The sequence below is a fragment of the Camelina sativa genome, chromosome 6 (assembly GCF_030686135.1).
Source record: "Camelina sativa cultivar CO46 ecotype springtype chromosome 6, ASM3068613v1".
Classification (NCBI taxonomy): domain Eukaryota; kingdom Viridiplantae; phylum Streptophyta; class Magnoliopsida; order Brassicales; family Brassicaceae; genus Camelina; species Camelina sativa.
Genome location: NC_141885.1, coordinates 18,927,141 through 18,954,784, shown reverse-complemented (window position 1 = coordinate 18,954,784; position 27,644 = coordinate 18,927,141). Strand labels below are relative to the sequence as shown.

Genomic DNA, 27,644 nt, shown 5'->3' with positions numbered 1-27,644 from the left:
AAGGACAAGGACATAAATTAAAGTGTACAAAACAAGAGCAGATGTTGGGCGGTTGGATTTTGGGTGTGTGGTAAGAGGTGGGAATCGCTGAACAAAAGCCTTAAAGTCTGTTTACCCAGCACTTACTCTGCGACCATCTCCTGGAGGATGTCGATCTGTTTGGAATTCGACTTATCCCCAAACACTTCACCCAACATGTTCAACGAATGACAACAATTTTCATCAGCCAATGAGTGGTTTCGGCGAAAGTTGAAAATGGTCCATCATAGGGTGGACATCTACCTAGTCTGTCTTCTCTGGTCCACCATGGACACATCATTGTCAGTTACAAACTGGTCCTCCGGAGGCATAACATACCCAGATCCAGCGTGGTCATCAGACCTGCATTGGAAACATAATAAGGAGCGACATAAGTAATTTAAGTAGACAAGTAACGGTAGACATTTGGTCTAAGAAAGACCACATAAGTAAATTAGGTGGACAAGTAATGATAGACAAAAACCTCTCTTGGTGGATGTCGTCCATCGCCCCATCAACCCTGCACATTTGGTAACTTGTGAGTTACCGAAGACATAATGATGTTAAAATGCAAAGGTGAACAAAGACATGTTCTGATGATTTTCTATCCGTAAGTTAATGGTCTATCGTGATAAATACAGTGGGTGGACATACAAAGTCGGATCTTAGGTCAGAAGACGGATTTTTGTTAAAACGCAAAGGTGGACAAGGACCATGTTCTGATGGTTGTCTACCAGTAAGTCAACGGTCTATCATGATACAAACAGTGGGTGGACAAAAAAAATCGGATCTACATATAGGGCTACCAAATATGTGGTCTATCGGCTTATTTTCATAATTTGGTGGACAAAAAAAAGTGCATCTATTAACTAGTCTATCTGATCAGTTTTCAAACCTAGACGAAGTACGCGGCTCTAATGAGAATTCGAAGCAATTAAACACAGACAAACCTGGGAGAGGCGGTAGCGGCCCTTGGCTCTCCATCGCTTAAAATCTCGGCATCTTCCACTCGCACACTAAAACGAGGAAGACTTTCAATCACGTTTTTTAGATTTCCTAAAAAATTAAAAAAAAACAAAGCAAAAATTATCTTAAATACAAGGGTCGGGTTCGGAAGACGGTTCCCCTGTGTCACCGACTTCGGCGGTTGGATGCGGAAGAAGCGGAGGATTCGATCGTAGAAGCGACTATATTAAGTAATTCATCATCAACACGTACGACGGCGGGCATTGGCGGATGTTCCACAAGAAAGAAGAGACAAAGAAGAAAGAGACTTGGAGCAATTGAGGCTTCGAGAGAAAGATTTCTCTTTTTGAAAAGAGAATATGAAGGAGTTGGGTTTACGAAGTAATTAAAATATTTTTTTTAATAATTGTTTTCTTTAATTAAAATTATTTTCTTTAATTTTAAGAACAAATCGATCGGAAGATAAAGAGATCTTTCTGCAGTGTATCAGTGGCAGGCAGGAGAAGCAAAAAACGAAAGTGACATCCATGAAAAATTTCATGGCAGAATACACAATATTCTCATATCCTAGATTTAATTAATCAGTAGTTAAAGCAATATACATGGGTTATTCACTTATTGAGACAAAACCATTAGTTAATGGGCTACAACAAAGCCTGTAAGGCCCAAATAACTAGTAACGTGGATAGTTTCGTCGGATCCGATTAATTTCAATTTCTCCGACGGATTCAATTGAGAAAACAGTAACATTCGAATCCCTTTTCTCAAATTCGAGATCTGAAATTTTTGAGGAAAGGACGATGACAAAGGAGTTCGCAGTTCCACCGGTTGATTTCGCCGGCGGATCTACGGCCGGAGCAAATTTCCAACAACGCCGAGTACCCACAGCTCCTTTCCAACCACCACGTCCTTCCTCCGTTTCATCTTCAATCCCATTCATGTCCTTTGACGCCGCATCCGCCGCCGCGTCAACGCCAGCTGGACCATTCGGTGGAACGATCGCTTCTTCTTCATCGTTCGGTGGAGGCGGTTACGCTTCGTTCGAAGATGAGGAGCCTCTACTCGACGAACTCGGTATTCGTCCAGATCAAATCTGGAAGAAGACTAGATCGATTCTTAACCCTTTCCGGATTAATAAGACTGTTCATAAAGATTCAGATCTCTCTGGTCCGATCTTCTTATACCTTGCGCTTTGCCTATTTCAATTGCTCGCTGGGAAGATTCAGTTTGGTGTTATACTTGGTTGGGTTGTTGTTTCCTCTATCTTCTTGTACATTGTCTTCAATATGCTTGCTGGTCGAAATGGGAATCTTAATCTTCACACTTGTACGAGCTTAGTTGGTTACTCTCTGCTTCCCGTTGTGATGTTGTCTGCGGTGTCGTTGTTCGTCCCACAAGGTGCAGGTCCGGTTAGGTTTGTGATCGCTGCGGCGTTTGTGTTGTGGGCTACTAGGGCTTGCTCTAATCTTGTGGTTTCTCTTGCTGACGGTGGAGAAGAGCACCGTGGTTTGATTTCTTACGCCTGTTTCTTGATCTATACTTTGTTTACGCTTCTCGTTATCTTTTGATTCGTTGTTTGCATAATATTGATAGATTTGTTCAACATTCTGGTGCCATTACCATGTAGCTTAATGTTGAAATCTTACAAGTGTTTGTGGTGAAATAGCTGAGACATTGTAAAGGTTTTTTTTTATAACGTTAGAGGAAGTTACTGTTGAAATCTCGGATCTTTTCATCCTTTTGTATTTCTCTTTGACAGCTTCTTGCCATGAATTGTTCTTTGAATTGGATATGGTGATGCTAAGAATGAGCATACATGTGTTATACTAATGTAGTTTTAGTGTAGATTTCCCGAGGAGTTTATAATGTTTCTAGTTTGATGAAAGTCATTTGCAATCAGAGAAGAAGTCAGAACACATGTCTTATTTATACATTTAGCACTTAGGTTGCTTCAACTACGCTGATATACAAGTGAGAGTAGTTTGGTTTGACATAGTTCTATAGGTGAGAGAAACTGTTAGAGATCAACTTTTCATCATCAGCGCAATTTCTATAGCAATTGGAGAAAGATAAGAGTGTGTTGGCTTGAATATGTTGTTAAGGTTTCAGGGTATGAAGTATGGAGGTGAAATTTGGACTGTGCTTATAACTTCAGGAAAGGAGGCTGTAATGAGAGAGTCTTGTTGGGTATATTGTTTTAACAACAGTTATGAACTTATGAGTTCTGATTTAACTCGAATCGGACTTACGTCAAACATGCCGGTCAACAGTTACATGTTTAAATCTTTAATAAGGCCCGAAAAATGAAATGGGCATTAATAGAGAATTTGAGGTCCATATCTCTTAAAACCTTAAATTTTTTATTTTGTCTTCATCCTCTTCCCGTCAGGGTCGGCCAACGTTTTACACACTTGCCAACTGAACCAGATGAATTTGTGTGTTTCTGAAACAGATTAGGAACAAAATCAATTTGACGCAAAAAAAAAAAAAAAAAAAAAAAAAAAAAAATTTACAGCAAAATCAAAATTCATAATCCCATTTATTTATGTGATTGAGAAAGAAGATTCCAAAGCCCAGAAAACACCAAAAAACCCTCCCATTGTAGTTTCCATCTTTTTCCTCTTTGTAAGCTCTCCAAATTCAGATTTTTCAAAATTCTTATGCTGCTGCTGCTACTACTACTACTCGAAGGTTCTCTTGCTCTCTTTACATTGTTTCATGTGTATTTTTGTATTCGTGTACTGTCTTACAAAACTTTGGAATTCTCGCCATCTTCAATTTCGTGTTTTTGTAATAGCACTGCGAGCAAATTGTTATCTTTCTGATTCAAAAATTGATGCTTTTAAAAATTGAAGCACTACTGAATTTACATTTTGCTCTCGATTAAAAAGGTTGTGAATGACAAACGAATCGTTTCATTGATCTTTGTAATCGCTTAATCTCTAATTGTTCATTTATAAGTGTACCTTAGCTTCTATAAACTTGATCCAGATGCAACTGGGGTTCCGATTACAGTAGTGTAGGATACAAATACCAATTTAAGGACTTAAAGGTTGACTTCTCGTCTCTTGAACAGGTCTGTGTTAGCATAAACCGGCCGTTCTATTGGAGTTTTAGACAAAAAAAGATTAGTTGGTTCTGTGGTCTCAACATGGCAGCTTATGTTTCCCCCTGTTTAACTCCTCCGGATTCTCGGGTTCTCACTGTTCTTAGAAAAAGTGTATTACCTGAGACTCATCTAGGCACCAGAGGAGCTGGTTGCTTAAGAATGACTGAAGGTACAAGAAACCGTGTAGTTGTTGCTGCTGCTGCTCATAAATCAGAGTCATTTTCAATCAGGAACTCTTTGAATTCTCATAGTCCTAGCCATTTCCAAAGCCAAGATTCGTTCTTGAATCTCCACCCTGAGATATCAATGCTCAATCCAAGAAAAGAAGTTACTACCAGTGGACCCATCACTGAGGATTCTGATGAGTTATCTACTCCAAACACTTACAATGAGGCACGGATTAAAGTTATAGGCGTTGGAGGTGGTGGTTCAAACGCTGTGAATCGCATGATTGAGAGTGAGATGGTTGGTGTTGAGTTTTGGATTGTGAATACAGATATTCAAGCAATGAGGATGTCTCCTGTTTTCCCAGACAATAGGTTACAGATTGGGAAAGAGTTGACTAGGGGTTTAGGTGCTGGTGGGAATCCAGAGATTGGAATGAATGCTGCCACTGAAAGCAAAACAGCTATTGAAGAAGCTCTTTATGGTTCGGATATGGTTTTTGTCACTGTATGTCTATCACTATTACTTTTTCTTACTGTAAGATCAGATCTTTATGTTCACTGCTTGAGGATTAGCTGGCTAATTTTTTTTTGTTATTTTGATAGGCTGGAATGGGTGGTGGAACTGGCACTGGCGGGGCTCCTATTATTGCAGGGGTTGCAAAAGCTATGGGTATCTTGACGGTTGGTATTGTCACTACGCCTTTCTCTTTTGAGGGACGGAGAAGAGCAGTCCAGGCTCAGGAAGGGATTTCAGCCCTCAGAGAGAATGTTGATACTCTCATTGTTATTCCAAATGACAAGTTACTCGCAGCAGTTTCTCAGTCTACTCCAGTTACAGAAGCATTTAATCTGGCAGATGATATACTTCGTCAAGGAGTCCGTGGGATATCAGATATCATTACGGTATGGCTTTGTAATGTATCTGTTCCCTTTGGCATCCTTGTTTGTATAAAATGTCTAACAGCTGACATTGCATTGCAGATTCCTGGATTGGTCAATGTGGATTTTGCTGATGTGAGGGCTATAATGGCAAATGCAGGTTCCTCATTGATGGGAATAGGAACTGCAACTGGTAAGAGTGCAGTGGTCTTTAGATTCAAAGCTCTATTTGCTGCAGCCTGCAGGGTTACTTAGTAAGAAAGGGCAATTTTGGTTAGAAGGCAGGTTAAAGAACCCCATGACTTGTATAGGTGACGTTATATCCATATGTACTATTGATGTAGCTGAGTAGATTAATTGGACTACAGATTTGGTGTGCTTTAACCGTGACAAAGGAACCAGTCTAATAATGTTTGGTATACTGAAAATTACCTAATGACAGTTCCACACCATATGTGTATTGTGATATATTCAGGGAAATCCTAAACTTGAACTATTTGGGTGCAATGTTTTGGTAGCATTCATCATGTTCACTCTTTCATGCTAAGCTGTTATTCGAGCAGGAAAGACACGAGCAAGAGATGCTGCATTAAACGCGATACAATCACCTTTGTTAGATATTGGCATTGAAAGAGCCACTGGAATTGTTTGGAACATAACCGGTGGAAGTGACTTAACACTATTCGAGGTTCTTTCTCCCTCTCTACGTTTCAAGTCCATATCCTGTCCTAGATATCCCTTGGTTTCTTCCCTGGAAAAGTTTCAGAACAAAGCTGCAATCCCATGTTATTTATGATACTGTGATGCTTACTTTGAATCTTGGGGAAACGATTTGCAGGTAAATGCTGCTGCAGAAGTGATTTACGACCTCGTTGATCCAACAGCCAACCTTATATTTGGCGCTGTGGTAGATCCATCCTATAGTGGTCAAGTAAGTATTCTTTTTTCTTGGATTTTGATCTAACTTATATAATCTCTGAGATACCAAACTTTTTCTTGCTGTCAGATAAGTATTACTCTAATAGCAACCGGCTTCAAACGCCAAGAAGAAGGGGAAGGGAGGCCACTTCAGGTATATTCACTAGTCTTCCTCTGACACACAACGTACTTGATTCTTACATCTTACAAGAATTCGATGGTGATATTTACAAACTCTGAAATTACAGAAGACACAAGCGGATGCATCAATGGGAGTAACGAGACGACCTTCTTCATCTTTCACTGAAGGCAGTTCCATAGAGATCCCAGAGTTCTTGAAGAAGAAAGGTCGCTGTCGCTATCCTCGACTCTAGACCCACTTTTGATCACTTTATACGAATGGTGGGTTAGTAAGTTGTCTGGTGATTCTTTAATAGGTGTTAGAAATGTTTTATTGTTGATTATATACAAATAACAATAATGTGTACTCATAAAAATGCTATTTATATACCTCGGTCTCTGTCACACTTGTTTCAAGAGTTTACCATGTAGTATATTTGCAATTGGATAAATGGATGGATAAAAGTTTCATTTGTCTACTTTGCTTCTACATACTGATTTTTTCTTTTTCTCATTTTGGTCTTCCATGTGTAATTATGTATATTAAATTCTGGATAAGATACTAACCGAACAAACTAATTTTCTCATTAATTTGTAAATGTGAGATTACACTTGTTTATATACAAGATTAGGATTAAGTAAAAGGAAGCTTAATCCTACATAGACTATACAATAGATATAAACCAATTAATTTTACCCGGTTTACTATCCTAATACACTCCCCTCAAGCCTCTGAAACCGAAATATGTGAAGGATGAAAGAGGCTTGATATAGACATGCGCCCAAGAAGAGAGTAGAAAGGACCCGGTTGAAGAGCTTTTGTCAAGATGTCAGCATGTTGGTTCGCACTGGAGACGTGAAAGAGCTTCAAGAACCCGTTCTTCATCTGATCTCTGACGGTATGACAATCGATTTCAATGTGTTTCGTCCTCTCATGAAACACGGGATTTGTAGCAATGTGAATAGCCGACTTGTTATCGCAAAACAACTGGGCTGGCGAAGTGACAGTAATCCTCAAATCTTTGAGTAACTGATTCAACCACAAGAGTTCACAAGTGGCAAGAGCCATGCTGCGATATTCTGACTCCGTACTGCTACGACTAGTAACTTGCTGCTTCTTTGACTTCCAACTAATCAAGCTTTTGCCCAGATAAACACAAAAGCCATAAATAGATCTTCTAGTTTCAGGACAAGTGCCCCAATCCGCATCAGAAAAAGCATTAAGGCAAGGTTCCGAGCTAGCAGCATAATAGAGTCCTTGGCCAGGGTTACCTTTAAGATAGTGGCAAATCTGGTATGCGGCTTGAAGATGCACATCCGCAGGACAAGAGAGGAACTGACTTAAGTTGTTGACAGCAAATGTGATATATGGCGGAGTGATGGTGAGATAAAGCAACCTCCCAATGAGCTCTCTATATGATGTAGCTCGAGCAGAATCAAGGGGAGTGCCCATGTCCTTTGTGTAATGGACATTGGGATTCATAGGAACACTGCAAGGTTTGCAAGCCAACAACCCTGTCGAAGCCAAGATATCAAGAGCATATTTTCGTTGGCAAATAGAGATACCACTGCTATTACGAGCTATTTCCAATCCCAAGAAAAACTTAGGAGCGCCCATATCTTTGATTTTGAAAGCAGCATGCAAGACAGTCTTAAGCTCCTGTAGATCACTATCATTGTTAGAAGCAATCATGATGTCATCAACATACACCAAGAGAGCAATAAACCGTGTTCCTCGTTGTTTGACAAACAGAGTGTTGTCACCAGGAGACTGAGAGAAACCGGCTCCAAGAATCACTCCAGAAAAACAGTGGTACCATTGCCAAGAAGCCTGCTTTAAACCATATAGAGATTTATGGAGTCGACAAACCGCATTAGGAGGAAGTTGTACACCTCCCGGAGGAGTATATCCTTGTGGAAGACTCATGTAGATCTCCTCGTCTAAGCTCCCATGAAGGAAAGCATTAGTCACATCCATCTATGTTAGTGTCCATCCATGTATAGTTGCTAAACCCAAAACAAGTTTAACACTAGCAAGCTTAGCAACAAGAGAAAAAGTATCGATGTAATCAATCCCCTCCATTTGAGTATACCCTTTGGCTACCAATCTTGCTTTGTAACGATCTATAGATCCATCTGGGTTATATTTGATAGTGTAAACCTATTTACACCCTATCACCGTCTTACCAGGGGGTAAATATACAACACTCCAAGTCCCAAGTTGCTCAAGAGCAACAATCTCCACATCCATAGCCTTGGGAAAATAAGGATGAGCCATGGCCTGCTTGAAATTTTGTGGCTCCGATTCAATTGAGCATGAAAGAACATAAAATTGATAAGAAGGACTCAATTTGGAATAGGTAAGAACAAAATCAAGAGGATAAACAACAAGAGGATCCGAAGGAGAGAAATTTTCAGAGAGCTGAGCAAGATTGCATAATGCGAGAATAGAAGAAGAAGATGAATCAGACATAGAAAGATCAAGAGAAGTCAAATTAGAAAAAGAAGTATTTGTGAGATTGCAATGATAGTTAGATAAGTAACCTGGTGCTTTAGCTTGGCGTCGTGGCCTGTCATTGTTTTGTGCAACCTGTCCTGTGGCAACTGTAACAATCTCATCTGGTGTAGCAACAACACTAGAGGATGATGACGGTAATGAGGATGATGATGATGATGGAACAGGAACAGACAAAGGCAATGAATGTGTATTTTCAACAAGTTCAATCTCAGTGGAAACAGGCAAAGGTAAAACCATTTTACTAAACAAATCAGTGGTAGGAAGAGAAGGTGTAACATTTTTGAAAGGAAAAATATGCTCATGAAAAACAATGTTACGAGTAATATGAACAACATTAGTTTCCAGATTAAGAACCTTATAACCTTTGTAACCAGATGGATAACCTAGAAAAACACATGGTTCAGCTCTAGGAATAAATTTATTTCGATCCTTAGCTAAAGTAGAAGCATAGCATAAGCAACCAAAAGATCTCAAGAAACTATAATCTGGTTTTGGTTTGAAATTTTTTTCATAAGGTGACATTTTGTCTAAAACCAAAGAGGGTGTTCTATTTATCAAGAAGGCAGCAGTATGAATGCAATCAGACCGGTAACATAGAGGAACATTAGACTGAAACAAAAGTGCATGAGCAACATTAAGGAGATGTTGATGCTTTCGTTCTACAACCGAATTCTGTTGCGGTGTATAAGGACATGAAAAATGATGTAGCATACCATGATCTTTAACGAGTTGAGAAAAACCAAGTTCAGGTGCATTGTCACTACGAACAATCTTAATGACAGAGTTATATTGTGTTTGAACATGTTTAACGAAAGACGGAAAAATAGAAAGAACATCATTTTTATTCCTCATCATATAAATCCAGGTGATTCGAGTACAATCATCTACAATAGTGAGAAAATATCGATATCCTTCTATAGATTCTACAGAAAATGGCCCCCAAGTGTCTATATGAATGAGATCAAATGGTAAAGCAGAAAGTTTACTATGTGAAACAAACGGTAATTTCTTTTGCTTAGCTAAAGGACATATATCACAATGATCATGAGAAGAAGAATTAGAGATAAACATAGGTAATGTACCCGACATATATTGTAACTTGACAGAAGATGGGTGACCTAAGCGTTGATGCCAGACACGACCATCGACTTGCAAGGATCCAGAAAAAGATGCTGAAACAGAATTCGCAGATGCTGAAATGTCATGATGCTCCAATATGTACAGACAATGGATTAGCACACCTTTACCAATCATCAAGTCCCGAGTATGGTCCTGAATATAACAAGAATCAGTATAGAAATGTGCAGAACAATTATCATGTCTAACCAAAGAACTCACACTGATCAAGTTGAATTTAAAAGTTGGAACATAAAGAACATCATGCAGAATCAATGTTTGAGTTATTTGTACAGTGCATGTATGAGTAATAGCAACTCTAGTGCCATTAGGGAGTGAGACTGTTACACCTGTCACTGGAAAAGTCTCACTAAACAAAGAAAGGTCAGAACACACATGGCTAGTTGCACCTGTATCAATTATCCAACTACCACTAGGTAGAACAGAATAAAGAGAAGAAAGGCATTGATGTTGAAAAGTGCAAATTTTGTTTTCAAAATGAAGACTAAAAGAAGGAAACTCAATTGTAACATTACCAGAAGAAGATGTCGCAGCCATAGCACCATGCTCAGTTATCGTAGCAGACGGATAAGAAGACGGCTGCTCTGAAGCCTTGGTCTGGGTGCTGAGTTGATGAACCAAACTCTGAATCTGGTCAGAAGTGAAACTGCTCAGATCGAGATTAGTTGCAACTTGTGCTGGAGCAGGCATATAAAAAGCAAAATTAAGCACTGCATTGGCTACTGCACCCGGTTGAGAATATTGTGACTGCGAATACTGATTCTGAGCTTGTTGGAATTGAGCCTATGTAGGAAACTGAGGACGTTGTCCTATTGAAAAAGATGCACGAGGTGGAGCAGACTGTGATAACACTTGCTGCATTGGAGGTCGTTGAGCATTCCTATGACTAGGTGGATATCCATGAAGTTTAAAACACTTCTGAATGGTGTGACCAACACGGTTACAATGAGTACAATAAGGCTTCTGGTGAGGTCGAAAAGCAGCATAGGCAGTATTATCAGTAGGTCCTGAAAAGTAGCCATTAGGAGAAGGCGCCATAGGGTTATAACCAACATTATCAGAAGGACCAGAAGCTTGAAAAGCCACATTATCAATCTTGGTGGCAGGCTGAATATTCTTCTGCCTCTCGTCCTCGGTTACCATGTGAAAAACCTCTCCAATTGAAGGCATGGGCTTCAACATCAAGATATGCCTGCGTGTGGGCTGATAAGCTTCATTTAACCCCATTAAGAACTTCGTAACCCTGCTACGCTGCTGCAATTTCTCCCACATAAGAGCAGCATTACACTCGCACTTGCCACAAGTACAAACATGAACATCAATATAGTTCTTCAACTCTTCCCATAAGGTTACTAACGCTGTATAATAGGTAGTAACATCCATAGATCCCTGTTGTAAAGTACTCAACCGTTGTTCAAGCTCAAAAACCCTAGGTGCATCATCTTGCCTAAAACGAGACATAAGATCCAACCAAATCGCAGATGCAGTAGCCATATAAAGTAAACTCTGACCTATGTGCTTAGAAACTGAACTCATTAACCAAGTAATCACCATATCATTACATCGTGACCAAAAAGCTGCATCAGGATGATCATCGGGAGGTTTAGGAATTGTTCCATCTATGAAGCCCAACTTATTCCTGACATTAAGAGCCATGCGCACAGAACGTCGCCAAGAGTGAAACTCTGAGCCAGTAGTGAGCCGATCCGAAACCAAAACCATCCCAGCATGATCCGATGAATGAAGAAAATACGGATTCTCGTACTGATCAGTAGGTCGACGCGATTCAGAGGTCAGATTAGGAGTTACAGGACAGTTTTGCGGATTTGAAGCCATTGTAAAGAGTAAAGATGAAATTGATCAAAAGAATCAAAGATTATAGAAAGATTGAGCTGGGATTAAGCAAATCGAAGAGAACCAGCACCAATTTAGGTCAATCAAAGAGTATGAACAAAGAACAAGAACACGAGCCCGTAAAAGAAAAACTCAATCACAGCGATATAAAGCTCGAAAACAAAATCAAAGATCAGCGGAGTGATAGGAGCACTCATGGCTGTAGAATCAATGAATAGAAACAAGCTCGAGAAGAATGAGAATCAATGGCGGAAGCTTGTGTCAGTGTATGGCTCTGATACCATATTAAGTTCTGGATAAGATACTAACTGAACAAACTAATTTTCTCATTAATTTGTAAATGTGAGATTACACTTATTTATATACAAGATTAGGATTAAGTAAAAGGAAGCTTAATCCTACATAGACTATACAATAGATATAAACCAGTTAATTAAACCCGGTTTACTATCCTAATAATGTATACATGAATGTTTGATTCACATAAACAGAGAAATTAAAGAGAAAACCTTATTAGATCAAACAAGAATACTCATGCAAAAGTCAAATATGATAATCCAAGCAAATACAGATTTATTATCGTGCTAGAGGATGGTGAGAACAAACACCCATTTTACATGGAGCACTTTAAGTAATAGAGTAGAGTAGAGGAGAGGAGTAGGGTAAAAATGGAGAAAAAACAAGAAAAAAAAACTGGAGCTAGAATTATTGAAACTTAGGAAACCATAGTGAAAGGTAATTGTGTTGCGAGTGGATGGCTGGTGTCGATGAGGGGGTTGAACGTGACTGTGATAATTCATATTAATCGCGAACCTACACGAGAGGAGGTCTTCTTGGAGCTCTTTTAGCTCTTTTACAAGCCTTTTTATATTGCCCTGCAAGCGTAACATGACTTGCCCTAGGAGCATCTCCACATGGTATGGAGGGGAATGCGCGTACCCCTACCCCAACTTTTAACACACATATAAGTCAACAAGTTATAATTTAAATAGATATTTCTTTAAATAGTAGTAGTTAATTAGTAGATTACTCAAAATTTTAATGTGACAAGAGAAAATTATCGAGAAACGAGAAGAGACTGACCTAGGTGACGGAATCGAGCCTCTGTGACAGAAACCTGAAAAGATAGACATAGAAATATATGAAGTAGAGTTAGAAGAAGAAAAGCTAGTGTTATTTTCTTCATTTTCATTTGTATTCCTCTCTCACTTGTCGACTACAAATGTATATATAGAGAGAGATTGGAAAGCAAACAAAGTCAACTTGTTATCTTCTATAGAAAACGACGCGGTTTTGTAGAAAAAAAAAGTAGGTTATAAACACTTCACTGAAGTTCCGCCTTATGAACCTAGCTGTGTAATTTCGGGTCGATACAAAGACTTTTGGAGGTTCCAGTCTTCCAGATATTTTGTAGGTTATAAACTTTATACTATACATGTAACTACTCAATACTAACTTCATGAACCTTAAGGGGGCAAAGGCCAAAAGGAGCTTGCTGTATTTGTTTTTTTTCCTTAGCCCTATGTTTTTGACTTTTATTTTAAAACGCCTTTGCCCTTATTTGTTGTTACCTTCGTAAATAAGTAATTTTGTTGACTAATAAATTTAAAATTTTGTTGACTACGATATGCTTTTGTACATACATACTCCAGTGTCTCATTCTGTGTCACACTTGTCTCAAGAGTTCTACCTTGTAGTAACTGCAATTGGATAAAATGGATATTAAGGTCCTGTACATACTCCTGTATATTTCATGAGCCCTTTGAATTCCATTTTAGTTACTCTCCAAGTATATGTTAATTCACTTCTGGCAATGTATGCAACTATTATGTATGAATTGAACTAGATTCCAGGTTTGAGTACTAAACCTATCTAGTATTCTAGTTTCAGGTTGGTTGTACTTGTTGCAGGTACAACAACGCGGGTTGGGTACATCAGCTATGTAATATCTTCTGAATTAAATAAATAAAGACTTCACTAAAAATTCCAATATTATGAACCTAGCTGGAAAATTACGGATGCAAGACTTTTGGCGAGAGGTTCGCATATATTGTAGGTAAAAAAGTCTTTAAAAGAATTCACCGTTCGGAATTAGGTATTAACTTGTCTTCTTTCGACACACAACATACTCGATTCTCACAGCAAATGTTACAAGTATTCGATCTTTCATATATCTAAACTCTATATGAAAATACGTCCTTCTTGAAGTCCTTGCTAAGCAGGAAACAAGACGTCCTTCTTCATCTTTCCCTGAAGGCAGTTCAATAAAGGTCCCAGAGTTCTTGAAGAAGAAAGGCCGCTCTCGCTATCCTCGCCTCTAGAATTGATAACCTCCTTTTAGATTGGTGTAGGTAAGTAAATTGCCTTGGTGGTTATGTAATAGACTAATAGGTGTTAAGAATAGTTCTATAATTAATAATAAGATATCAGTCTCTGTCACATTTGTTTCAAGAGTTTGCCTTCTAGTGATTGCAATTGGATAAATATATAGATAGAAAGGTTAAAAACCCTTGATTTTCATTTTGGTTAAATTGTCTTTATATAAACAAATGTTTTTAAATTGATCACTTTTCGACATGAATGTATGAATGCTTGATCAACGATAAACAGGGTAAATTAAGAAAATGTCAAAAGGAGAGGACCATATATATAGATCAAAGTGTGGTCACATGTTAACGTCTGCACCAAATAAAAATCCTTAGAGCCCCTTCACGATCGCGTCACGGCACAATCACAATATCCCATCTCAATAAATATGACATCTACAAAGACAAATTATATGTTATGATGAGGCTTATATGGTTTTTAATTGTTTAAATCAAGTCATATAGGTGCATGAATTTTACAAGTAGCGATATATGTAGTAACATATATCGTTATTAAGTATTATCTCGCTTTTTTTGGGACCAATATACATAGATGTTGGAAAGAAATGATGATAAGGCATACTTTGTATCAACCACACCGTTTTATTTTCGGGACAAATCAATTAATCGTCCCGTTTAACCAATTAAAACGTTACAAAAAAAAAAGAAGAAGAGACTAACCTTGGTGGAGACGAACCTGAAAGGATAGACATAGCAAACACAGAAGAAGAAAAGTTTGTGTTGTTGTTTTCTTCATGATCATATATTGTTCTTCTCCCTCCCATGTCTACAAGTAGTGTACATGTATATATAAAAACTGAAGCATGACAAAATCAAACGTTGGGTGAATAGATAAATAAAACTTTTGTGTGCTGTGAAAACGCGGTTTTCTACATCAACGATATGTAACATCTTCTCAATAAACAAACATAGGACTTAACTAAAATGAATTAGTCTACTTGTGATGCAAATTTTCGAGAAATTTATAAATTGTTACAAAAAGGTCCGGCTCAAACATTGATTAGATTCGTTGATACGATGCAAAAAGAAAATACCCCTAACACATGTGCTAAGCCGGCACTGGTTACAAACAAAGGCAATTTCAACTGAGTATTTATGTGTATAATTATAAATACGATGGTATTACTTTAAATAAAAAAAACTAGTCATTTTGATTTGCGCATCACTCGAGTATACGTCTACGTACTTAGTTCAGAAAATATCGAAGCGAGAGGACCATATATAAAAGATCTAGCGTGCAAAGTGTGGTTACATGTTAACGTCTGCACTAAATATATCCTTCGTCAATCTTCGAAACGAGTCACGACACACAATATATTCCATCTCAATATTCTACATCGTTAGTTATTGCTGGATCAAAGTGTAAAGAGTAAGAAATATCTCAAATTATTCACATAATTACATTAACTTATTCAAGGGGAGGCCGTGGAAGTTCAACGTTGCTAGGCTGCTAGCAATCTCCAGGAGGGGGTGGTCTTGGAATGGGTTTGCAAGGCTTTTTATACGTATGTCCCGGATCTTCACTTCCTCCCTTAGGAGAATCTCCACATGGTGGGGAGGGTCTTACGCATATCTCATGTCTACCTTTTAACACAAATGAGTTTATTTAACCGCATAATAAGAGATTAAGAAAAAAACAATTACTTGAGAGTTTATACGGTTGTAATAGACGACATGACAAACTAATCAGTTTGTAAACTAGACCATTCTATTTTTGTGATTTAATCTTCCTGTCAAATGAAACCATTCAAAACGTTCCTAAAATTTGTTGTGGAATAAGATGAGACTGACCTTCGTGGACACGAGCCTGAAATGATAGACATAGAAATATATGAAGCAAGCATAGAAGAAGAAAAGCTTGTGTTGTTGTTTTCTTCATTTTCGTTGTTCTTCTATATATCTCCCGAGTCGACCAGTGGTGTACATATATAAAAATTGAAGCAGACAAAATCTAACGTATATAGTGAATAAAACAAAAGAAAATCATGAACTTTGACGACTTCTTGTTTGCTGTGAAAACGCGGTTTGTTACATCAGCTATGTAACATCTTCTCAATAAACAAATAAAAGACTTGGCTAATATTAATTTTTATGAACCTAGCTGGGTAATTTGATGCAAGACTTTTGGAGGTTCCGATATATATAAATTGTAGGCTGAACGTTTCACTGTTTGTCGTTGACGTATGTCTTACAAATTAGACCCAAGTCATATATAAAAAATATGATTTAATTTCGACAAATTCAGGGATCAGAGACTTTCCACATTCGATTGAACAAAGAGAATTTGCACAAGATATTATCTCTAAAGTCCCTTTTCATAACAGCTCAGAAGACTTTCTCTTCTATACATTTGATTTTGCGCATCACGAAAGTTTACGTCGTCTATGTACTTACATTTCAGAAAATATCGAAACGAGAGGACCATATGAAATCAAACTTCAAAAGTATGGTTAAATGTTAACGTCTGCACTAAATTTATCCTTCTACGATCTTCCAAACGAGTCACGACACATAATATATAGTCCATCTCAATAAATTCTACATCTACATCAGACAGTCATGTATATATATGGACACATATATCTCATTTGATGGTACGTATATGCTCTCTGTAGAGAGATACATTAAATTTCTTGTATTTACTATTTAGTTTTTTGTTGGATCAAAGTGTAAAAAGAGTAAGCAAAATCTCAAATATTGATCAACACATAATTTACATGAACATATATATATATTCAATGAGAGGCCATGAAAATATGTATCGAAGAGACAAATGAATTCCGTATAATGACACGTGAGAAGTTCTTTTAAATTGTAACCTCTATATGTCAATCATTATGTAAATATTTTTAAAAATATAATATTTAATTTTTGTAGCCGATTTTGTTTTTTCTCGCCATTTTGTTGTCGATTAAACGTTCGAAACCAATTTCTTCTAAGTTTTTCTTAGAATATATATTTTGCAGATTTCATTATCAGGATCAGTTAATTTCGATGTATCCCCACCTAAACATATTTCATCGGAATAAATCCTAAATCAACATCAGCCTCATGATCCTCCCGAAAAATCCAATCGCTTTGAATGCTTTCTTATATTCACATCACTAATGAATATTCACAAAATACTAGCCCCAAAAAATATTTCAACATATTAAGAGTTGAAAACCTGAATCTCTTTACATATTTTCATTTTGAATGTTAACCAAAGATTCTTCAAAATCTGTTTGACTAATATTTTTCTTTGAGAAATCTCATGAAACACACTATTTTATCCAAAATGCTTTCTTCTCTCTTAAATGTCTCCTTAAGGATCCACTAACTGAGAGTTTTACCCTGAACTGATAAATCATATAACAACATATGTAAAGCCTTAACCACTTGCACAAAAATAAACACTTAAGAGGAATGTCTAATCAATATATAGTTTAATTTCTATATTTTGATGATTTATTTATTTTATTAAGGCTCCAAAAATTAAGGGCCAAAGCAATCCAATCTACAAAAAAAGACACGTAAAGTTGTCACTTACCATACAAATAAAACAAAAGCGAAAAAGAGAAAATTCACCAAACAATACAACTTACGTCGACGTGTAACACAACCTCCCACCCGATTTTCTCATTTCCTTACAAAACCCAACAAAAAAAATACATATTATCAACACACAAACAAAAAACACACATCTCTCTTCATCTTTTTTGTTTCCTCCAAGAATCTGAATCTGTGCTTTACTATTTGTGTATAACCATGACGAACATCGATGATACGACGTCTTCTCCAATGGCCCACCCGATCAGTCCATCTTCTCAGCCTGATCTTCCCGACCAAACGAAACAAGATCCCCCAAGTTTACCCGACGAAGCAGCTTCTTCTGTTTCCGAAGAGAAAGATCTAACTCTGCCTGAAGAGAAGAAACCGAAACAGAATCAAGAAGAAGAGAGAGTGGACAGTGGGAGAGAGAGGTTAAAGAAACACCGGAAAGAGATCGCCGGTAGGGTTTGGATACCGGAGATATGGGGACAAGAAGAGCTTCTTAAGGATTGGATCGACTGTTCAACGTTCGACACGTGTCTAGTCCCTGCTGGAATCTCGTCTGCACGTGCTGCTCTTGTAGAGGAAGCTAGGCGAGCTGCTACAGCTTCTCGTGGATTACAACGATTAGACAGTCGTTGCTTGATCCTACGCTGAATCTTTTATATATATTAAAGTATATACATAAAATGTGGTTCCTGTACCTCAATAATAAGACACTATTGAATGACGATATATTGTTGATCTAGACTTTTTTACTCATAATTATAATTTTAGAGAACATTGCAAATTGCTTTTGAATGGTATATCATTGATCTATACATTTTACTCATAATGATAATATTAGAGGACATTGCAAATTGCGTTGAGTGTATTTATTTGTGCATATTTTGACATTTTGATCATACTGTATATCCGTGATTCGATCTTTTAGATAGTCACATTACAATACAACTATAGCTGACTATCCACTGATCCAGGGAGTAGATATCAGGTCGGTTTCATAAAAGGCAAAAGCTATAAATTTTTTTTTTCCAAGTTAAAGTTTAGAAAAAAAAAGATATAGCAATATTTTTTAGAATTCTGTAAATAACTATAACACTATAAATAAAATTTTGGTATAAGAAAAATTATGTTGTATATATGTTTCTTTATCTATACGCATATATTCATGAATCTTAAGAGAATGTATGATATTTATCTCTTCTTTTCAAATTTCAGTAATTAATTTTGATATGTTCTCTATTGTTGGATTATACTCTTTTTTTTGCTTGGTGACTAAGGTCTCTGTTCCAACCTTGATCAGAACTTAATTTGGATCAGTATTTTATCTAAAAGTTCAATTTCTGAGCGTGACATTTGCCCATTTTATTTCCAAATGTTTTCTATATGCATGTGCCGAAACATATGCCCAATCATGTTCTTAACTTCTGATAAGTCCAATTCAAAACTAACATTTATTAAAAGAAAAATAAATTTTATTTAGTAATGGGTCTAACTTATATCCAAAAACTAACCCAATGGAGGAGGGTTACGTAGTAATAGGCCTAACTCACTCCCAAAAGCTAGCTCAAGAGAGAAGAGTTGCATATATACTACCCAAGGAAACTAATCCCAACCGATGTGGGATATTTTAATATAATTTCTCGAGATGTCGGTGGAAAACGATTCAACGAGAAACTTTCCAAACCTAACATCTCATAAACACAACAAGACATGCCACTTATATGAGCCACATAGGTGAAAAACTATTTTTGTGAGAATTTGTTTGTTAGACCAACCATGAGCTCTAATACCATATTAGTAGTGGACCTAACTCACTCTCAAAATCTAACCCAAAGAACAAGAATTGCCACATCACATATATATTACCCAAATAAACATATATACTATCCAAATAAACTAATCCCAACGGATGTGGTATATATTCTAATAAATTTATCTTTATATTAGCCTATCTCTGCCTTATAAGCTAGACACATGTGAGTTTGTGACACAAGTGGGTTAAAGAGATTCAAGTACAACAACATCCTTCGTAAGAAGAAAAGTTGTTCAGTTATTTAGTTATTTAGGTATCATGGAACGAACTTATTTAGTTATCAGTTATCACATCATGTGCGTATTGCGTAGTGAGAATGTGCTGCTTTCTTAATGTGACAATCGCTTATTGCATCATTCCCCAACAAAGTACTCAAACATAAACCAAAAAGTTCTCAAAATATTACCATATGAAGAAACTAATACTTATATATGAGACTCATATATGCCAAATATACTAATGAATGAGATATTCAAATATTTATTCCAAACTACTTAAATTGTGTAGATTAGTCGGATCTAAATATTTTCTTTAAACCAACATTTATAAGAAATCACAAATGAGTAAGACCCAAATTGTGCAAGTCTTCATCAAATCCAGATACCCAACAACGTTTGAATACAGATAACTTTTAGTTTACAAGACAATAAAATTTATCATAATGAGCTAATCAGACTGAGTTATTTCAAATGGGCTATTGGGTCAAACAATTGTGAGGCCCATAAGTTTTTTTTTCCTTCCAGATACGAATGAGTCAAAAAGAGAATCATTTCTGATTCGTTGCGACAATCTCATCGTCTTTACGCTCTCGCCATTGTTGTTGTAGATCGCTTTCTTCCTAACCCTAAAATACGTAAGAGAGAGAGAGAGAGAGAGATCTCAGGTGCCTGAACAAAAACAAACGAGTCAACCATGGAGTACGCTGCTCGGAGAAATCAGAAAGGCGCTTTCGAAAGCTTCTACAAGCTTATCATGCGCCGTAACTCCGTCTACGTCACTTTCATCATCGCCGGCGCATTTTTCGGTGAACGGGTGAGAGATCAGTGCCTTTTTCATTGTTTTGTATCTTATCAGCTTTCGTATCTTCCCGGATCTACTTTGTGTTTATGGTTAGATTAGAAACGAATTGCTATTGGATATAGATTGATCGATCTACAATAGAGAGATGGAGATTATAGTTTTGATGCAATTCTGAGAGAAACTGGTGTCAAGAGTTTTGGATTTTGGGGTTTTCATAACCAGATAAAGGAGTTTTGAGTCTCAATTTGTTGTATTTTGGATATTCACAAGGGTTCGTATTGTATTGCAGGCTGTGGATTACGGTGTTCACAAGCTGTGGGAACGCAACAACGTTGGGGTATATATGTTTGTTTTTTGAATATATGTCTTTGGGTGTTGTTATGTTGTGATTACTGGATCTTGTTTATGCAATCCAATGCCTGAATCCTGTTGTTTGTTGCTTTGGATACTCTGCATCTGAACTTTGACTGTAATATATACCTTACATTGAAACTGCCTTTCTGATAGGGTTATAGAAATCAATCAGTTTTTCCCAATGTGTTTGGTGTTCTTGCTGTTGTTAATGCTTGTGGTCTTTTGAAGTAGAGTTTAGATGGTGTTTGTTTCTCCATTCTCTGTACTGTCCATTTTGATATGGAAATGGTCACAATTCTGCTTAATCATTCTTATGTTATTAGTCGCAGGACATGATTTAAACGCCAAAGTTTTCATTTGTGGCTTTACACCTTTACATTTTAAACTTCACATGGTAACATAAACACAATTGCAAACGTGGCCCTAGTCATCATCTTCCCCAATTTCTGCTAGCTGTTTAGTTTGACTAGTTAATAGTTGAATACTTGTTATAGAGTAGTAATTAATTTGCTAATTTGAAACTGTTTTAGCTTACGTTTTGAGTTTCGATATATATAGTTCTCCTGATATGTTTTGTGCTAGGTAGTTCTCCTCCTTTAGGATTTTTCTGTCTCAGATTATATCTACTCTAACTCTATACTCATAACATGATATTCTTGTCATGTTGCAGAAACGGTACGAAGACATCTCTGTGTTGGGTCAAAGGCCAGTAGAAGAATGAGATTTACTCCTTTTTGAATCTCTCAGACCAAAAGCAAGAAATGGAATTTCCATGTTGTTTTGCATTTTAATTCTCTCTTTTCTTTGTTGAATAAATATAAAAAATCGTTGGGATGATTCATACTTCAACCTAAAGCTATTTGGTTCTGATTAAATTGAATTTTTTTGCATTGTGGATGGAATATGATAAACATTATCATGAGTCGTCGTTTGGCGTTAACCAAATCATTTTCCTTAATTAAAAGCAAACTCCACTAAATTTCCCATTCGTGAAATTTCCATTCACCTTTGGTTACTTGAAGCGTCACTTTTAATGTAACAGAGACAGAGTCCATATTCTGAGGTGTATTAATTTTTAGAAAATGTTATCATGGAGGAGAGAGGTCAAATTCATTTTCACTCCTTTTTCCCAATGTTGGATACCAAAAAAAGAAAGAAACATTTATGATTGATAAGAGTTCTGTGAAAAAATAACCAGAGAAGTCACTGTCGATAGAAGAACCGCGTTCATGATTTTAAGTGGGAATTAAACCGACAAAACCACATTGGTTCAGTTTTGTGCACGAGAGAGAGCTTGAAGACTTCCACCTAGACTAAGCTGTGGGGCAAAATGTTAAAGATTAGATTTTGACGATCTCTTTATGGTAAATCACACAATTTGCACCACTACTTTCGAAGGCCAAGCATGTGTGATATAGCGAAGATCAACATCGTGCAAACCAAATGATATCATTCAAATAAGATTTAGAAGAAAAAGGATCGTTATGGGCAAACAAGTGGAACTATCCATCCATAGATCCGAATAATGCGTTTTGTTTTGTTGCGAGAAGAGATTTAAAGATCGGAGTTGGTGCAAATGCGATGTTTTTGTGGTCGGAGTAATGGACAAATGAATATTCCGAAGGCATTTTTGTCTTGATACCGTTATGTTATGCCCTACCTGATCATCACATCACATGTTCCACTTTTTCTTTTACATTTTCAGAGAAATTTCCTTTTTCATTTATATTTGTTTGTGCTAATATTTGATATATAGTTATAAACTTAATAATAATGAGATGCGAATAATGAAAAAAATCTCTCGATAAGACGAAGTGGGGAGAAAGAAAAATGGGAGGTGGGTTTTGTTGGGGCAGGCACCATCTGTGGATTATACGAAAAGGTATCACACACAGAAAGGATAAGACAATTATTTGTTTCGCTAAAGTTTTGATATAGACAATGTTGTATCAGTATGTAACATTTTGAAGCAGAAAATTATTTAGTCTGAGCCTTTACAAAAGAAAAGAAAAACATTTAAAAACTTTCATCGGTTATCTTCACATCAGATTCATGAGATAAAACAGTTGAAAATATCATTTCTTTCAAAAGATTTAACAAAAAGAAAAATATGTAGTTTATAATCACTTTTTTCTTGCATTTCATTATGTTTATTCACCATTATATATAACAAAAATTCATGACTTAGGTTTATAGTCAATTATTTGACATGCCTTCTACATCTAATATTTACTTCTTTGATGGAAAACGTGGTCTCTAGGCTCTCTACCATAGTTTAGCTTTTTCTTTTTTTCTTTTTCAGCACCATAGTTTAGCTATCTTGTATCATCCAAAAGGATATTGACGAACGTCCTTCAAGGCTTGAACACATATAGCATATTTACTACATTTGGTTTGGTCCCATTTATATTTATTCAACATGTTGAATTCTTTCAATCCACATAGATTTTTTTTCATTTTTGTTTATTCAACACCCTTATTGTATGAATTCAACACCTCCATTGTACATATATATAGTCTAAGATAACATTGAACCCAAAAAAGTTGACTACATATTTCTGATATAGTATATTATAAATACACAACATAATTAATAAAATTATTTTACTGTTGACTAAATATTAAAAGTTACCATTAATTTATCCCTATATATAATGATCCACCAATCCGAAGTTATGCTTTTTCTTTAGAGCATATATAACCACAGAAATTCGCTTCGATAGCATATGACCATACGTTTTAGGTAATCTTTCAACTTTTTTATTTTTCATCTTTATTGCTTTTTATTTTTTTATTTTGAGAAAAAAAAACTAATATCAGAAGAGAGTGCCTATAAATAGCAGAGCCAGTCCAGTCTTGTCAGCCATGCAGTAATCTGTAATCTTATAAAACACATTAAAATCTCCCCAGGTTTAGAAAAAAAAAACTCATTACTTATTTACAGTTTTGGAAACATTAATCTATTCTTTTTTTTGAATGGAAATCTTTTTTCTCCTTTTTTTCTAGCAGAATTTTCCAACAAAACAGGAATTAAACACAAGATGAAGAACAAGACAATGATTACGATCTCCTACTTCGTCTTGGCCCTCCTCTGCATTGGCCCTTCAGATGCTCGTAATGCTAATACTCTTTGTTTTTTTTAATCTCTATCCATATATATTATATACTGATATACATATATGAGAGCATGTACATGTGATTTTTGTTTAACACTATATAAATTGGTTCGGTAATTATAATAATGTGCAGAGACACAAGGAGTAGGTTTTGGATATAGAGGCAAAAATGGACCATACCAATGGGGTCACCTAAACCCTCACTTCACCAAATGCGCGGTCGGTAAATTGCAATCTCCGATTGATATCCAAAGGAGACAAATATTTTATAACCGCAAATTGGAATCGCTACACCGAGATTACTTCATCACAAACGCAACGCTAGTTGACCACGTCTGTAATGTTGCGATGGTCTTCGGGGAAGGAGCAGGAGATGTGATTATAGAAAATAAGAACTATACCTTAGTGCAAATGCATTGGCACACTCCTTCTGAACATCATCTTCATGGAGTCCAGTAAGTCCCTATTCTTTTTTCATTGATTTATTTCTAATCCATTAAACTCTTTATTACGGTAAAATAAAAGAAAAAATAATCGAGTTTGGAATATATGCCAATTTTTTATCAAAACAAAAAAGTATATGCCAATTTGTTACTCAATATTTGAGAAAAAAATCCAAAACTATTTGTATTTCCATATAGTCACAAAGCCCATTGTCAAGTGATTTTAGGGATACTATTTCCATAGTTTTTGGTTTGTGAAGCCCATAGTCATAGAGTCACAAAACCCATTTGCAAGTGGTTTTGAGTTATATATAATTTTAATTGAAATTCCTTTTTTTTTAAAGAAAAATATAAAAGTGTTCATAATAATAATTAACTAAAATTAAAAAATGACTTAGATATGCAGCTGAGCTGCACATGGTACACCAAGCAAAAGATGGAAGCTTTGCTGTGGTGGCAAGTCTCTTCAAAATCGGCGCTGAAGAGCCTTTCCTATCTCAGGTACTTATGAGGGCTATATATACACAACAGTTCATTAGTGTGACTATATTGACTTAATTTGACTAGCTAGTATTTTTTTCAATATGAAAATATGATTAGATGAAGGGTAGATTGGTGAAGCTAAAGGAAGAGAGAAGCAAAGGGAACCAAACAGCTCAAGTGGAAGTAGGAAAAATAGACACAAGACACATCGAACGTAAGACTCGAAAGTTCTACAGATACGTTGGTTCACTCACTACTCCTCCTTGCTCCGAGAACGTTATTTGGACCATCCTTGGCAAGGTAAACATTTTTTACTGTTAGGGGAGGTTTTAAAACATATTTTTATTTTGTGTGTTGCTAAAGTTTTGGTAGTTCAGTGGTTGAGTTTTCACCATTCTATTTAAAATTTTAATAATTCAGTAGAAGATATTACTAGTTAAGTAAGAAAAAAAAGTTACAGATTTTTTTAAACACTTAATTTTACTACATTTATGAAATTTGGTGTGAATGATCTAGTGTTTCAGTAAATTTACAAACTAAGTTATTTTTTCACTGATTTTAAAATTTTAGGAAGTAGGAAATAAGAAATTTGTGATGATGTTAGAATTCTAAGATCTTGGTTAATGCATGGTTACTCTGTTGTTATGGAGGATAAAACATATGAGAATCCTATACTACTTTTTTATTTAGACTTTAATATATCAAGATCTTGAGACCATAGTGTACGTAACAATATTTAAAGTTTCAAACTTCATCCCAAATTTAATAGACTATTCAATTATTCTTGACGATATTCAACCAATGTGAGTGTCTTTTGGGCTCCACAACCCCTGCTTTTAAGCTAAAAACCCCATTATGTCAAACTTGTTATTCACGTTTGAATGAAACAACAGAGTTAGAAGTCAATATACGATTGATATAGATAGTACTAACACCCAGCTAGCTACTAGTTTCAATGTTTCATGTTTATTTGACATTTTTGTATGGAAACGGTCCAAACTAATGTGACATCGTGATTTATGAATATTGCCGTGTGTTTAATAAACTAATAAATGCAGGTGAGGTCAATGTCAAAGGAGCAAGTAGAACTACTCAAATCTCCATTGGATACTTCTTTCAAGAACAATGCGAGACCTTGTCAACCCCTCAACGGCCGGAGAGTGGAGATGTTCCACGAGCTTGTCGACGCAAAAGAAACCGGCAATAAGAAGAAGAAACCGGCAATAAGAAGAAGAAACCCAATTAAAAATTAGTTTTACATTATCTATCGGTTTGTTTAGAACCCTAACTAGATTCGTAAAATTAGCAATATTTTAAATAGTAATCATATATATGTGGTACTTGTGTTCTTGTTTGCTACTTCTTCGATTTCCAAATTTATAATGTTGTGATATGAGATATGTGCTTACGTTGAAACAACGTGAATCAAACTAATAATACTATGTCGGAATAATTAATTTGGATCTACGTTTGAATATTATCGATAACAACGGCTACATTAATATCCCACTAACCCAAAGGCAAGACGCAAGAAGTGTTAAACAAGACGTAAGCGATTAGTTGGAAAATTTGTCCTAGTGGTTGGTTTTTGCTATTAGCATTATGATTGTATAACATCAACCGAATTTGAAAGAATCATAAATAGATCAATTTTGGACTTAAAATCTACAAGGCATTAGTCCACACATAAATGATTAATTGACTCCAAGCTAAATTGGGCATTAACTAGGTCATATTTGTGGCTATCAATTCTACAGCAACATCTAATGCATCTCTCTATTCGAAAAATATCTGGAATAGACGTAGATAGATTAAATAAAGATATATGGAAGAATTTTACAATTATTAGTTTATATTATAAAAAGAAATAAGTAGTACTATATAAATTGTTGGAACTTGGATGATTGAAATTTGAAAGGAGAGAACAAGAAAAATCTAAACATGGGGGTTTGAATGTTTCTGTACATGTTGGTTAGAAATAATTGTGGCAAGGAAAGAAAAAAAGAGAACTAGTGTGAGACAAATTAATTGTCATTGTCTTTCCTGCCAACTCCAAACAAACAATAATTCTCGTAACTAAAAATAAATACTAAAAGTATACTATAAATTATCAAAACTTATGGACCTCTTTCTCGCTTTTTGCAGCAAAGAAAATTATCTCCCTACGTATTCACCCTAAACCTTATTGCTAGGTCAAAAGCCCTGTAGATGAGAATTATTCTAACCTAATTCATACTCACAATACTGATTTAGTCTTCCTAAACATGTACTATTAGTTATTTAGTTATGACACTTTGTTCAGCGATTAGTGCCCCATGATGTTTTGTCTTACTATATCTATTAATAATCTTTAGAAACACAATACTAGTTTAATCTTCAGAACATGTACGTACCATTTTCAAATTCAAAGTACTATAGCTGAAAACATTTGCTAAATTTTAAATATGAAAAATCTACATATTCATATTAATGATTATTAACACATGACAAGGTTCTTCAGAAAATGAACAAAAACTTACAAGTCTGAATTCTTATGTTCCTTTTTACGAAGGCCACATCATGGATGGCCAATAATGAAATGCCAAATTCGAAGGACTGACTTTTCCAAATTGTTCCCATTCGTTAATAATGTTATTAAAAAAAACAAAGATGGCTAAGAATAATGACCTGTCTTTTCTTGAAAATGAAAGAACTACTCATATAGTATATACAAATGACACTAGCTACGGATCATATTAAGTTCGCCACGACCTGAACAAGTCAAAAGAAATTAAAGTGTTCATGGTTCCCACTATTCACTTTCAA

General features: G+C 35.9%; 7 protein-coding genes and 1 long non-coding RNA gene across 11 annotated transcripts; 5 read left to right on the top strand and 3 right to left on the bottom strand.

The window, feature by feature from the left end:
• Positions 1 to 1,619: 1,619 nt before the first annotated feature.
• LOC104791533 (uncharacterized) lies at positions 1,620 to 2,704 on the top strand. The gene has a single exon (XM_010517449.3). The coding sequence runs from the start codon at positions 1,785 to 1,787 to the stop codon at positions 2,550 to 2,552; it is 768 nt and encodes a 255-aa protein (XP_010515751.1). The 5' UTR covers positions 1,620 to 1,784; the 3' UTR covers positions 2,553 to 2,704.
• Positions 2,705 to 3,313: 609 nt separating this feature from the next.
• On the top strand, positions 3,314 to 6,656 carry LOC104791532 (cell division protein FtsZ homolog 2-2, chloroplastic). Of its 2 annotated transcripts, none has more exons than XM_010517447.3 (8): positions 3,314 to 3,675; positions 4,061 to 4,765; positions 4,864 to 5,163; positions 5,242 to 5,332; positions 5,703 to 5,827; positions 5,978 to 6,070; positions 6,146 to 6,211; positions 6,306 to 6,656. In XM_010517447.3, exons 2-8 carry the CDS (start codon positions 4,136 to 4,138, stop codon positions 6,429 to 6,431), a joined length of 1,431 nt encoding a protein of 476 aa, XP_010515749.1. In that variant the 5' UTR covers positions 3,314 to 3,675; positions 4,061 to 4,135; the 3' UTR covers positions 6,432 to 6,656. The 2 variants fall into 2 exon arrangements, with proteins under 2 accessions (XP_010515749.1, XP_010515750.1); XM_010517448.3 differs by having other exon boundaries at positions 3,385 to 3,675; positions 6,309 to 6,656.
• A 1,682-nt stretch (positions 6,657 to 8,338) lies between these two features.
• Positions 8,339 to 10,522, bottom strand: LOC104699096 (uncharacterized). The gene is made up of 3 exons (XM_087456192.1): positions 10,348 to 10,522; positions 10,106 to 10,221; positions 8,339 to 9,967 (listed from the first exon to the last, which is right to left on the bottom strand). The coding sequence occupies exons 1-3, from the start codon at positions 10,520 to 10,522 to the stop codon at positions 8,339 to 8,341; spliced, it is 1,920 nt and encodes a 639-aa protein (XP_087312318.1).
• On the bottom strand, positions 9,520 to 12,636 carry LOC147942807 (uncharacterized). Its single transcript, XM_087454091.1, has 2 exons — positions 10,348 to 12,636; positions 9,520 to 9,967 (listed from the first exon to the last, which is right to left on the bottom strand). Exon 1 carries the CDS (start codon positions 11,666 to 11,668, stop codon positions 10,616 to 10,618), a length of 1,053 nt encoding a protein of 350 aa, XP_087310217.1. The 5' UTR covers positions 11,669 to 12,636; the 3' UTR covers positions 9,520 to 9,967; positions 10,348 to 10,615.
• Positions 12,637 to 14,174: 1,538 nt separating this feature from the next.
• On the bottom strand, positions 14,175 to 16,301 carry LOC104791530 (uncharacterized). Of its 2 annotated transcripts, XR_015559499.1 has the most exons (4): positions 15,865 to 16,188; positions 15,476 to 15,657; positions 14,734 to 14,869; positions 14,175 to 14,448 (listed from the first exon to the last, which is right to left on the bottom strand). It is a non-coding gene; the product is annotated as an uncharacterized LOC104791530 (long non-coding RNA). The 2 variants fall into 2 exon arrangements; XR_002032561.2 differs by lacking the exons at positions 14,175 to 14,448; positions 14,734 to 14,869 and having other exon boundaries at positions 15,322 to 15,657; positions 15,865 to 16,301.
• Positions 16,302 to 17,485: 1,184 nt separating this feature from the next.
• LOC104791529 (protein BIC1-like) lies at positions 17,486 to 18,464 on the top strand. The gene has a single exon (XM_010517445.3). It carries the CDS (start codon positions 17,821 to 17,823, stop codon positions 18,259 to 18,261), a length of 441 nt encoding a protein of 146 aa, XP_010515747.1. The 5' UTR covers positions 17,486 to 17,820; the 3' UTR covers positions 18,262 to 18,464.
• Positions 18,465 to 20,112: 1,648 nt separating this feature from the next.
• LOC104791528 (cytochrome b-c1 complex subunit 9, mitochondrial) lies at positions 20,113 to 21,672 on the top strand. The gene is made up of 3 exons (XM_010517444.3): positions 20,113 to 20,455; positions 20,733 to 20,780; positions 21,468 to 21,672. The coding sequence occupies exons 1-3, from the start codon at positions 20,336 to 20,338 to the stop codon at positions 21,516 to 21,518; spliced, it is 219 nt and encodes a 72-aa protein (XP_010515746.1). The 5' UTR covers positions 20,113 to 20,335; the 3' UTR covers positions 21,519 to 21,672.
• A 1,813-nt stretch (positions 21,673 to 23,485) lies between these two features.
• On the top strand, positions 23,486 to 26,304 carry LOC104791526 (alpha carbonic anhydrase 1, chloroplastic). 2 transcript variants are annotated; one of them, XM_010517443.3, is made up of 6 exons: positions 23,486 to 23,707; positions 23,807 to 23,911; positions 24,047 to 24,368; positions 24,755 to 24,857; positions 24,957 to 25,139; positions 25,898 to 26,304. In XM_010517443.3, exons 2-6 carry the CDS (start codon positions 23,839 to 23,841, stop codon positions 26,090 to 26,092), a joined length of 876 nt encoding a protein of 291 aa, XP_010515745.1. In that variant the 5' UTR covers positions 23,486 to 23,707; positions 23,807 to 23,838; the 3' UTR covers positions 26,093 to 26,304. The 2 variants fall into 2 exon arrangements, with proteins under 2 accessions (XP_010515745.1, XP_087310216.1); XM_087454090.1 differs by lacking the exon at positions 23,486 to 23,707 and having other exon boundaries at positions 23,723 to 23,911.
• The last annotated feature ends 1,340 nt before the right edge of the window (positions 26,305 to 27,644 follow it).